This window comes from Montipora foliosa, chromosome 6 (genome assembly GCF_036669935.1).
Source record: "Montipora foliosa isolate CH-2021 chromosome 6, ASM3666993v2, whole genome shotgun sequence".
Lineage (NCBI taxonomy): Eukaryota > Metazoa > Cnidaria > Anthozoa > Scleractinia > Acroporidae > Montipora > Montipora foliosa.
In genome coordinates this window covers 24,860,394-24,873,770 of record NC_090874.1, presented here as the reverse complement: position 1 = coordinate 24,873,770, position 13,377 = coordinate 24,860,394, and the positions used below count along the sequence as shown (strand labels likewise).

Genomic DNA, 13,377 nt, shown 5'->3' with positions numbered 1-13,377 from the left:
ATTCTTTGACCTTTGACAGGAAGTCAGGGTTGATAAGGATTCAGTACGGCAGCCACAAGCTGTGTCCGGAAATAGGGTAGATAGCTCTTCATTTTTATGGTAGCAGATAGTTTCTTTTTCTCGGACATAAGATAGAAGCAAATTCACATTTCACAAAACAAAAAAGGCTTCAATCGCGCTTCACATTAATAATAAAATCCCGATTCACGATCGCGATGTAAGAAAAAAGACATTAACGTTTCACGAGAATTAAAAGAGTCCGATCACTGCTCACGAAAATACCCTATACCCACCTCAATCTTCCTGTCGGTGCACATTGGATCAGTGGCTTGATCTGATAGGCGTAATTACAAGTTGAGAAGCTAAATATTTTGAGTAAGAGCCGATACAACGTAAGACTTGATTTTAGTGGTGTACTATATTTCGGCTGGCCAAACCAGCCTTCTTCAGGTACAATGAGAGTTTTCATTGGATTGCTTCTATGTACATATATATAGTAAATGGATGTCGACGTAATCATACTGGAAAAAATATCGAAAAAATATTTTCCACCAGAGACTCGATCCGTTGGCCAGGGAAGCTTTTTTAATTTCAAGGGCAGGACTATTGATCCCAACGGTCTAAATATCCGCGAGGAAACGTATTAGATTTTAGTTTATTTATTACAGTCCCTTCTGTTATTTTTCCGTTACTCTTAGTATTTGAATTCAAATTTGTTGTGACTACCATATTTTATTACATTTTTTCCAGTATGACGTCGACATCCATTTACTATATATATGTACATAGAAAATATTTAGCTTCTTAATAACCAGGACACGATTGTTCAAAAGGTGGATAACGCTATCCACCGGATTAATCACTGTTCAGCGGATAAACACTAGCAAAACCAATTGAATTATCCAATGGATGGTGATTTATCCAGTGGATAGCGCCGATTGCATCTACCCGTGAACGTACGCGCTCAAAACATGTTTTCACGTGACGTCAAAAGTTTGCTCACCAAGTGTCAAATTAACCAAGAAGTTTTCCCGCCCAAAAGAGAAATTGCCTTGATCGTTGTTCACTTTAATAGTTATTGCAGACGAATCATCAAATGAAATCGCTTCAGCGATAATGGAGAGCCGAAAAACGCATTGAGGATTTTCTTAGAAAAGCCGACGAAGAAGTTATTAATATAATCCGGTGAATTACGAAACAAAGGCTTCACGTCAACGGCAAGCGCAAAATACTTAACTGAAAATGATCTAGCTGGAATACCTGAAGGACGTAATTGACTAATTCTGAAAATAGACCTTTTCAGGGTTCCTGACGCCATCTTGGTTGTGTGGCAAACGCCGCATAAATTACAGTGAACGTATGGGATTTTGGCCGAATTCAACGCTCTCTAACTCCGCTGCAAAAGGACAGATATAAAGAAAATTAAAATATCTTTAGTCATTTTATTAATACCATTCACTAAACGGAAAATTAGATCATTGCACAAGGCACAACTTCTGAAATTTGGATATTACAAATCTCCTTATGTCGCTTCACAAAACGTGGCATTTGCATACTCAGACCTTAAAGGTTTTATAATAGTTTAAGGTCGGAAAAATTCCCATACATTCACTGTCATTTAAGCCGTGTTTGCCCCCCAGCCAATATGGCGTCAGAAACATTATTATGTGGTGAGGTTTTGTCATTGTGTGGTATGGTGTGGTTTTGTCATTAGGTGGTGAGGTTTTGTCATTATGTGACGTGGTTTGCTGGTTAAGTGCTGTGTTGAGGTCTTCTTTTGACGTGCTGTGTTTATAATCATATAAAGAGAGAAACTGGACGTCACATAAGAGAACCTCACTACATAAAATGTAAACACAGCACGTAAACCATCAAACCTCATCACAGGATGACAAAAGCTGAAAGTACAATGACAAAACAACACCACACAATGACAAAAGCACACCACAAGACAAAGCTTCAAGACCAAAGCATAACGAATACTCAAGAAAGTTATGGCTTTCCATAGTTTCCCATTTCTTTTGTAGGAAATGTCCAGTACCATCTGTCAAAGATGTCTCACCAAAAATTCCGGTTAAATGGCAAGGACCCAAGGATCTATGGCTAGCTGCATTAAAACACCCGTCCGAAACCATGAAAGGTCTAAAAACAAGTTTCCGTTATCCTCTGAGAAACGTCCCACCTCTACATCTCTGCGGCAAGGAACAAAATTGTCCTTAGCGTTGGCGAAACAAGTAGCGTTGGAGAAAAAGGTGATGCAAGCGTTTCGTTCGCATGAATCAGATGAAAATTAGTGTCCCCTGGAGAAAGATTCATTTCAAGAAAAACGCCACGGCATAGAGGAAAAACTTGCCGAAGCAGCTGATAAAAGGAAGGTGCTCGAAGACTGTTACCGAAGAATGAGGGAGGCGGCTTCTGAAAATAACCTTTCCCGGCCAAAGTAACGATGTAGCAATTGCCATTACCAAAATCGCACTGTTCGCAGTTGTCAGACGGAAAAGTGCGAGACGGTTTTTTTTCTGTAGAGAATTAGCACGACATCCTGACGAAAAGGTGAAGCTCCAAGAGCAAAAAAACAAAATCATGAAAAGCATTGGAAACATCAGTAAGTAAACTTGAGCAAGAACCTATTCAGCCATTGTTCAACAGAGGACGTCCATAGAAGTTACGTTAAAGAAGGCAAGGGAGGCCCACAAGAGCGAAGAAGATGGGGTCTCTGCTCGGGTCTGTTCACAAAACTATTGGAAGATATGTTACTTGAAAAATATCCAAAATAATTCGAGAAATTGGCTGAAAGTTCAACAGGACATAGCGTTTGTAAAGAAATCAATGAAGGGCAGTGGACAACTTCGACGACAAATTGTGAAAACTCTCCTTGAGAGAAAAACATATCTCATGTGATAACGACAGGCGTCTCAAAAAATGGACTTTGAACTGTGCTAGGCCAACCATCTCAACTGCAGCAATTTGCCCGCAAACCAGAGTCCTGTTGAGAGCTACAGAATTAATTTCCCTGATCGCCGAAACTCAACTAGCTTTTCCAATTTCTGGTTGTCACTAAACACACCAGAGGAAGAGGAAGAACAGCTTTGCATGGCTAATTAACAATTGTCTCTTGGTTGCACACCTGATGATAATCATGGAGATCACACAGACCAAACAAAAGAAGCAGCCAATATTTTCCTATCCATCAAGTCTTCAAAGAAATGAAAAAATTAAAAGAAACTTTGACTTCGCGTGGTATTTTACCAAGGTGACAGCTACTTTTTGAATTGTCGACCGACATTCATTTTTCCCGTTCTTGTGGTAAATGTGTTAAGGTGGCTCAAACCAGTTTCAACACTTGAAAAAAACGTTCTTATTAGAAGGATTGACACTACAACACTTAACAGGAACATTGTGGTACCATATCAAACATCAATTATTGCTGAAAAAGATTTGGTCATTTTTGTGACGTAAAGAGTTACCGTTACAACGGGAAAGCCTTGCAAAAACACCACATATTTTGGCTTTAGCTGCTCATATCCCAAAAGCGAACTCGATTACCCCCATTCTTTATTTCTGAAATGTAATCAGCATGCAAGAATGAAACTTTCTGCAAAGTTTAAAAAATTCTGTGGAGCGGATTCAGAGCCACCTAATATAATTGAAAATTTAAGGTAGCTCTGAATCGGCTCCACAGAACTTTTTTACATTTTGCAGAGAGTTTTATCTTGGCCTGCTGATCTCTTGAAACCTTGATACCCTGTTTACGACCTATTTTCATATTTTCAGACCTATTTCAGCCATTGCAAGGTTGGCTTTGTTGATGTCTTATCGCATAATGATGAAAAAAAAAAGGTTCTTCTAAAAACATACCCAATTCAAGACTTGAGTGAACAAACCATACCCTATTTCTGACCAAAATGGTCAAAATCGATACCTTATTTCAGACCAAAACGAGTAAAAACATCGAGTTGGTGTTTGTGTCACCTTGCTTTTTTCGTTGTACTTGCCGTGGGAAAACGGCTGTGCTGTTCCCAACCCAGCTTACCGCATGTCTTGCATGTGAAGCTGCCAGTTAAAGGGGTGCCTAAAACACCCGCCTGGTATGTTAGCTACAGCATGCTGATGACACCCAAGAAGGCCGAAACAGCTGTCCATGGTTGCTCATTGACCGTAAGATGGTTGTGAGTATGTAAGATGTGTTGGCCACACCGGGCTGGTGTTTGGGGGAGTCACCTTGCTTTTTTTCGTCGTACATTAAAAACCATACCCTTTGGGGCCGCACATACCTATATAGCCCATAGAAGGGAGTCCTCCCCCCCCCCTCCTTTTCGGGAGTTGCGACCACTTGAAAGTCTGGAAATTGTTGATGTTGATAGTTCTTCAACGGTCACCATGACTGGCCAAAATAATCACAAAATTCTGTAAGAGAGGACGAACGTCTTGATTGTACCATCGTCTCTAAAAGAATAGAATCTTGAAAAGTACATTCTGGAACTGTTCGAACGTGATTCAACTTGTCGGGAGCGGTGCTTCCAGTCAATTAAAAGTTGTATTGAATAACGATATATGAAAGTGCGCTCTTGCCGATGCGTAATCTTCGCCCAACTTCGGAAAAAGAATAACTCTGTGCAAGTTTTATCACTTGATTCCACAAATAACTCGAAACTGGAACGCCTCTCTCATAACTTCTTCCTTTCTTGTTAACTGAAAACATCGTATCGATATCCTTTCGATAACTTAAGGTGGCTTGAACCAGTTTTACCACTTCAAGAGACTTTCTTATTAGAAGGGTTATAACGACAGCACTGTATCACGTAATAACCATGATATGGTACCATATGAAACAATAATTATTGCTTAACAAAATGCGCGTACTATTGTGGCTCAATAGGTTACCATGGCAACATGAGAACTCTCCAAAAACAACGTATATTTCGTCTTTACTGGTTTATATATCGAGATAAACTCGGTGGCCCCAATTTTTTATTGTAGAATAGTAATTAGCAAAGTTTTAAAAAATTCTCTGGAGCCAATTCAGGTAATTTTTGCGAAAATTTAAGGTAGGTCTGAATTGGCTCCCAAGAATTTTTTAAAACTTTGCTAATAGTTCCATCTCAGATTGCTAATTACTATTCTACAACAACAGATATAAACAAGTAAAGACGAAATACAGGGTGGTTTTGGAGAGTTTTGATGTTGCCATGGTAACCTATTAAGTCACAATAGCGGGAGAATTTTAAGCAATAATTGGTGCTTCATTTGGAACCGTAACATTGCTGTTACGTGATACAGTGTTTTAGTTATAACCCTTCTCATATGAATGTCTCTTACAGTGTTGAAACTGGCTCTAGCCACCTTAAACTTCTCTTTTGGGCAGGGAAACTTCACTTGCTGAGCAAACGTTTGACGTCACGTGAAAATGGTCAGTATAAAGCCCGGACTGCGGACCGAGTATAAAACACGGACTGAGTATAAAATGCGAAGCAAAGGCTGCGGACTATGCACAAAACTCGGACTTAGTACAAAACACTGTGAAAAAGGCACAGAGCAACGAAATAGCGACAGTGTGATGCAAAAAGACATCATCATGGAGTAATCGTTTTGTGACAGCAACTTCTTAAGCCGCGGCTACACGAGCGATTTCTGCTCGCGCTGGTGATGCGATTTTTTCAAACTTTTGTCGCGTCGCCAGCGCGACATGAAAATCGCACGTGTAGCCGCCCTTGAACTGGCGACGCGACGGGTGAAAAAATCCCAAGAAAAAGTCGCCAGAGTTGAAACTTTCGCGACAAAATCACAGAGAGAGTTGCCCGTGTAGCCACCCTGCAACTTTTTGCTCGCGCTTGCGACGCGACTGAAGACTAGTTAGCCAATGAAATTGAACTGGGAACGTCTCTTGAAGTATGCGATTCGCGAGGCCTTCAATTTGTCGCCAAAATTTGTCACAAGTGTAGCCACCCTGGCGCGCAGGCGACGCGGCAAAATCTAAAAAAAATCGCATCACCGGCACGAGAAAAAAACGCTCGTGTAGCCGCGGCTTAATAGCTAACACATTTCCTAAACAAGTATGCGTTTATATCTGGCCCGGGTTGCTCGAAGCATGGTTAGCACTAACCGGCGTCAATACCATGGAAACCTATAGGTTTTGATACCTCTTAACCAACTGTTAGCTTTAACCAAGCTTCCAGCAACCGGTCCCTGATGTCATGCACCCGTTTGTCATCGCTGTTTGTGTCAAGTTATTTCTGATAAAACTGAAATGGCCAAAGAAAAATAGTATTTACTAAATGATAATTCGTTTTGCCCTTACACTCTTCTACTCTATATATCTTTCAAGAACTTATCAACGAAAATTCTGTAAAAATGGAAATTTTTTCAGGCAAAGGAAACGGATCATGGTGCTTGGTGAAAGCTTGGTGAGCCTTTCAGGGCTTCGTCACGCGTTCCCTCCCCTGCGAGCTCGTACTCAATCTTCCTCGTTTTGCTGTTTTCTTTTGGAACGCCTGGCAGAAAAATTAAGCCAATCGTCGCTCACCGCGTATAAAAGAATGTATGGCGGCAAAACATTCAGAAACGTCAGGTTGATGTCTTGTCCATTATTTAATTTCTATGTTATTTTCGGTGTTTGAATCTATCTGAGAATTGTTTTGCTTCGATAAGGATCGGAGAAAAATGCAGTTTGATGTTAGAAGGTAGGAGTTTAGATGTAACGTGTTCATTATATTTCGTGTCAAACCGAACTGGTCCACGTGTCAAAACAAGCTGGCTTATGTTGATTCATATGCAGGAAAATTAAACTGGTGGGAATAAATTGTGTGTTTTAAGAAGAAGCATCGTTAGCTTGTTTCTTAGAGTTTAATTTCAGTGTCAAACCAAACTCGCCTTAGGGTTTAAAAGGTGATTGATTTGCTGTACGTACGTTAAGACATACCTCAAATCTTTTTAAGCTTAGTGCTTGATGTTTTGGTCCAAGGCGATGAGTTGAGGGAAGCAAAAATAAAAATGTCCCGAAAGATCAAAACACCTGCAGTAATTCGATCCAATATTTAGGTTGTAGCGTGCATAGCACTTTGTATTTGATGATGGGGAGTTTGAGAATTAATGTTAATATTTTGCTCTTCGTCACGTTAGTCTTTTCTTTCAGTTTTTTTGTACTTCCTAATTCTTGATTATTTTAATGAATGTAAGCCGAAATAAAGAAAGTTAAATTTTAATTAACCGGGCCAAAATTGAAACTAGAACCAAAACTCTTGTTTTGCACATGAATTTCACTGCGTTCTGACCAGAGTGAGTGGATACCATCTTTTGAGAGCATACTGAAAAGTATACCTTTGCTTGATAAAAGGTGGAAGTAGAATAATCTTCTTGTGTGATTTTACTAGTTTCATGTTGTGTGTAATCGCAAAACATTTTGGTGCGTCTGCAAACCTTTATGTATCTATGGTAGGGGCTCTGCGGGTGAATGGGCCCTTGATGTAAAAAGCTGCATTAAATTTTTATTATTAAGCGTAAAAATTACAATTTTGATTGGTTTAATTCACTTGCCAAGTTGTTATTGGACAGTTTAAACCGGACAGTTCAATAAGCCAATCACATTCGAAGTTATAGTTTAAATCATCAAATCACAACCTTGGTTTCAATCACCATAGAAACAGTGTACAGACTTCTAAATTGGGACTTTCTTTCTTTCTTTCTTTCTTTCAGAGTGAAATTAAACAATAATTATTATTTATGCTCTTTTGCATTCTTTTACTACAAATTTTCCCTTTGATCCATAACTTGGCTCTTCTTCTTTTCTCGGAAATTGTAATTTTTATGATTAATTGGTAAGAGGACTTCATGTCATTCAATTTGGTCTGAAATCATACCATAAACACCCACAGATTGGACTGCAAGCAGTCTCTCTTGCTCAAAGTCGTTAAACAAACACTTGAAAATGGCCGAAACTGCGGGTCCCATATACCGTGGCGTTTGTTAGAGCGAAAATTGACTAACCAACGCCCGGGGTATTTGCGACCTGCAGTTTCTTCTTCATCCACTGGTCATCAACATTAACTCTAATAACATTGAAATGGAAAATTCATCAAAGTCTTACCCACAATTTTAGCATTTTAATATAATGAACATCATTTCTATTAACTTTGACATATGATTGATCTTTTCTGGTATTTGTTGGCAGGAATTTCTTCATTCAACACAGTTTTTCCATAGATTTTGGCATTATAGCAAGAATGTGAGCAGAAAGTTTGTAGCTTAGTAACCAGGCATTAGATCAGATGCAAAGGTGGAAAACTGGAGACCGGAAGTGGCCATTTTCTAATGTTTCCGCAGATAAGCTGCACCCCTGATTTCTTGCGACAATTTTTGGAAAAAAGGTGCAGTTTATCTGCGGGTGTTTACGGTACTCGTGATAAACAAATCAGACTCCTGCTGTGTGGTTGTCCGATTTTGTTATCACTTGTATGATTACAGACCGAATTGGACTCCACTCAGTTCTATTACCATTACAAAAAAATCATTATCAAAGTAATCTTTTAGCTTATATAGGAGGTTTGTTTCAGAAAATAGAATACAAAGGTTATTGTTTGTAAGCAAAGCAAACTAAAGCATCTAAAAGATGTCTAAAATTGGGCATTACAAAACCATGAAACAGCGAAACACTGCAACAGCGAAACAAAACACCTAATCATGCCTAAAACCCTATTGCTCCTAATCTCAATCTTAATCTGAATCCTAATCTTAATTGCAATTAATTAGGACCAATAATGTTTTAGGCCTAATTAGGTCCAAAATGATATCCAATCTCAAAACCCAACTTTTGTTGGTTAGTGTTCAGTGTTTGGTGGGGTCATACATGTACATGGTGTATTGTTCAGTGTTTCGCTGTTTCGTGTTTAAATAATGTCCTGTAAAATTTGGAGCGTGCAGTAATATATAGAATACACTTAGAGCAATTATTAAAGAATGTTATTGAGAGAGCATGCCAGCTGACATATTACTATTTTATTTTGACGGCAACCTTCATTAAATGCAATGCATAAATTTATACTAAAGAAAAACATTTGGTTAAATGAATCGTTGACAGAGATTAACCCTTGCTATTTCAGATTTGATGTTTATAGAAAAATTCCAAAGGATTTAACAGAACCTACCCTGACAGGAGCTGTTAGTAAGTTTTGTACATACAGGCTGTACATGTATACAGTCATTACTTTTTGGTCAGCTTTTATAGTTGTTTATTAAAATAGCAATTTGATGATCATATTACCGGTAAGCACCGTATTTGGTAGACCAGTTTAGCTTGATGGTTTTGAGTGAATTTCACTTGGTGTGTTAGAATTTGGTATTATACTGTATATATTAAGCATGATGTGGGCTTCATTGAGAACATACATACAACCAGTCTGCTCTGATTTATCTTTCCTTAGTACATAATTATACGTAAGTCCTGGCTATACTGTAGTCTTATCTCTGGCAGTGCTCTGAGTACCAATAATTTCAAAGTCCTGTTCTTTGTACTGATATTTGTGCCACGGTAACCCATTGACCCCTGTCTAAGGCCAGACAATAAACACTTAATGACTGGTCCCGAGGGAAACAGTTAAGTTTGTTTCCCAAGAATGTCAATGTTTCCCAGAGGCCCAGCTGAGGAAAACATTGAAATTCAAGGGAAACAAAATTAACTGTTTTCAGAGGGACCAGTCGTAAAGTGATTTATTACATAGCAGGAAAAGAAAAACGTGCAATGGCAACAACAACGGCAGTCGTCGGTCAACATTCGTGGGTAATGGTACACTGTTTAACCCTCATAGATTTTGCGTTGTTGCCTGCTCAGAGACTTGGCAGTAATTATAAACAGTTTATTGTTAGATGTCATGTGACCTCGAAGTAACTAATGAGAGTGCACGCTGTGTGGGAAAAAAATTCAGCTATATAACTATTTTTACTTGACGTCAACTCGGGGCATTCTAGGGCATTTGAGATGTCAGTGAGTTAATTAAGCAGTCAAGAACTACATGTATGTCCCTCCATTTACCCATTGACCCCTGGGAGTGAGAATCTATTGAGGTGTCAATGGACTAAAATTCTGTTATCAGTAATAATGCTGCATCTGTTAAATTAGTCTAGTATAAAGATGGCATACAGTAATGTGCCTGGACAAACTATCCAGTTTGGTGAGTCTTTGGAGACATACTAAAGTGCCTGGATATTTTGCCAAGGCACATAGTGTGTCTTGTGTCCATCTTTGTACCAATCAGATGAACGTAACAGATGCAGAAAAAAAGTTTGTCCAAGCTCCTCTGAGGCGAATAATGCGTACCTAGTATAAAAATGGCAATTAATATGTACATTATTACCCCTCTGTAATATTTTTTGTGAAAAGAATTTATTCATAAGGTTAATTAATTTAAATGTTTCCCACCCAACATTATTTTTTGCTCATACAGTACATGTATTTTTGGGAAACATGTACAGTTTTTAAAAATAATGCAAAGAAGATTGAATACAGCTTATCCCAAAATGGCTGCCATTTTAGTATTCTTTTGTTTCCTTGCAAATTAGGCGTTGTTGCCTCATCTTAAATTATTTAACCTTGAACAAGGCATCCAGGGCTAATTTGCGAGCAAACAAAAGAATACTAAAATGCATTGCTCGAAAAATATTTTAATTTCACCTTGCTGGTTGGGCAAGTAACTCTCAAATTTTGTTTACCCAGGGCACTTTGATATATCGTTGTTGAGTTAATTTTTGTATGGCGACACTGCTTGCAGAAAATTGCTAAAATTTTAAGAAATAAACAGAGCATTGTTGTGCCCAACGCGGCTATTTCTAATCCTGGATCGGGACAGATTACGCCTGCTAGGCAACCACTTCTGAGCCGTGAGAGCGCATCACAAAATCAACAAAACAAGGCTATAAATTGTAATTTTCGTCAAGCTTCATCTAAACACTTGATTATCCTTGAGCCCTTTCTTCTCAAAATTATCATTATCAAAAATTTAGTTGGCGAACGGCTTGCCTGGGCTCTTGCCCATGGGGCAAGTAAGGGGAGATAGGTACTTGCCCGAGGGGAAAATCTACATGTCCCGCACGACCGGACGGGGTTTTTTTTCGAGCCCTGTAAAATGGTGGCCATTTTGGAATAAGGTATAGATTAGTCACATTCAAATGATATAACCATTATTATGCTTTTAAATTCCTACAGTCTCTATATGCAGTGCCCTGTTCATAGTGTTCCTGTTGTTATCAGAATTCTACAGCTTTATAACAACAGATCTGTAAGTAGAAGGGTTTTTTATTGTTGTTGATCTACCACCCACCTTGATACCAGTTTCTTTAAAGTAAGAACGTCAAATTTAAATGACTTCACTTCTAGTGAAAAAAATCTCAAAGTAAAAATGCCTCAGAGGCTCATACGATATCTTATGTGAATAGAGAGATAATTTATTAGCATTGCTTTTATTAGAATTGGCAAAAGGTTAATTCCTCGTTGCTGCTCATTGTCATGAAGCCTGAAAATTCTCTCTCTTTTGAGAAGTTCCTTGTTTAGTGTAAGTTAAGTTAATAATTAACACTTTCCACCATAATTCATTATAAGTAAAATAAAATGTTGCAGGAAAGGAAAGAAGAAAAAACTAAGTACATGTAGCAAATACATAACCTCCTTGGTTTTAATGGTTCAATGTGACTGTGAGGCATTTTGTTTTTGCAACACGAGACCTTGTGAATAGAATTTCTCAAAATTCACTACATTTACATCAATCTTTTCAGTGTTAGTGAGCTGTTTGTAGATAATCCAACGGAAAATGACCGACTAGACGTTAAAGTTAATCTCACTTTACCAAGAATGAGATGTGAACGTAAGTACACAGAACTTGTTAGCTATGTACATGTACTCTTTCATTTACTCTGAATGGTTTGTTTAACAGTCACTGCGCATGACAAAATCACCAGTACATTGTACTTCAGACATGAAAAATGGAAAAAATGTCAGCGCTGTAAGTTTGTTCAAATGATGAGGATTAATGAGTGCAAGTGTTTTAGCAGCTTTGAAACCCTGAGGCATGGCCAAGTGATCCTAAACTTTATGTAAATTGCCATTGACTTCAAATACAGCCATTCCAAGGAGTACGTTTTGTAATTTACTGATGTACATGTATTTACAAAAATTGAGCTTTGTTTTTGATGTAAGTACATGTACATGTACATGTATGACAAACAAGAATTTTTAGTTTTCCTTAAATTTTGATTTTGCAAGTGTTGCAAAATCAAATGCTAACACTACATTTAATGTGTGCAACATGAAAGCACAGCCACTGAATTTTGGGATGATGGCATGTATTGTCAAGTTCCCTAAATATACAGGTTAAATTTACCCTTAGTCTACGACTGTTGCTCTGTGAGGTACATACATGTACATGGACAAATTTTACATTCTACTTTGTGTGGCGTGCTATTTTAAGGTAGCTCAAACCAGTTACAGTTCTTTCAAAAAACTGTACTATTTACAGTGTACAAGGACTGAATCTACAAAACTGTGTGTCTGAACATGAGGAACAACAGTACTGTATTCCTGTACCATGCAGGGATCCACATTTGCAGTCGTCCCGTCGTCCCAGATGACTAAAAACCGCCCCGGACGAGTATAATAACTCGAAAGGTCATCTGTTGGGCGAGTGAAGTTTTAATAGATGTCTTTTCATGAATGCCATCAAATGTTATATAATTTAGAATGTACTTTCGTTCTGATGGCTTTTCGTTCAATGGAAACTTCCAGAAAATAAGGAATAAACATGCAGCTTTCCTCAGAAATGAAATCCTCAGTTTGGGTGCCATCTTTGACCATGCGGTATTTTCCATGTAACAACTGCTGGCTCAATTTTCATGTATCTCACTGCTGGCATGGTTGTCAGCAAGTCGGTTAGCAAAGAGCAAAGGGTGACTTGTGATCTCAGCTGATAGAGCGAGTTTCAATTGAGTGTCGTAAAACCAAAACCAAAGTAATTACTTTGGCCAATTAAAAAGGAATGAGGCAATTTGGCAAACCAATCAAAACTCGAAGTGATTACACATAGCCGACACAAAGTGCAGGAAAATGTGCACGCGTTAGCCACGATTAGTTTTGGTTTTACTTCTGATTGGTTGAAAAATGGCGCGAGAACTTTGAACCAATCACCGCGTGAAGAAATCATAAACCAAAGTAATTATCTAATTACTTTCGACAGTCAATTGAAAACCGCTCTAATGTGGTGTTAGGTACAAGGTGTTTTGCCACCTCTGGCAAAAGGGAAAACAAGTGGAGCAGAACCTGCTGCTTATGAACAGGAAAAACAGAAAATCTTGTTAGCATAATATAAAAGGAAGTCACCAGACAGGAGCGTCCAAACT

General features: G+C 38.4%; 1 protein-coding gene across 1 annotated transcript in view; it reads left to right on the top strand.

Moving 5' to 3' along the window:
- The first annotated feature begins 6,529 nt into the window (after positions 1-6,529).
- Positions 6,530-13,377, top strand: part of LOC138007031 (endoplasmic reticulum-Golgi intermediate compartment protein 1-like) — a 22,647-nt gene continuing 15,799 nt past the window's right edge. The window contains exons 1-4 of the mRNA XM_068853709.1: positions 6,530-6,680; positions 9,096-9,157; positions 11,195-11,267; positions 11,761-11,849. Coding sequence (XP_068709810.1) covers positions 6,661-6,680; positions 9,096-9,157; positions 11,195-11,267; positions 11,761-11,849 — 244 coding nt within the window. The 5' untranslated portion in view covers positions 6,530-6,660. The remainder of the gene's footprint in view (positions 6,681-9,095; positions 9,158-11,194; positions 11,268-11,760; positions 11,850-13,377) is intronic.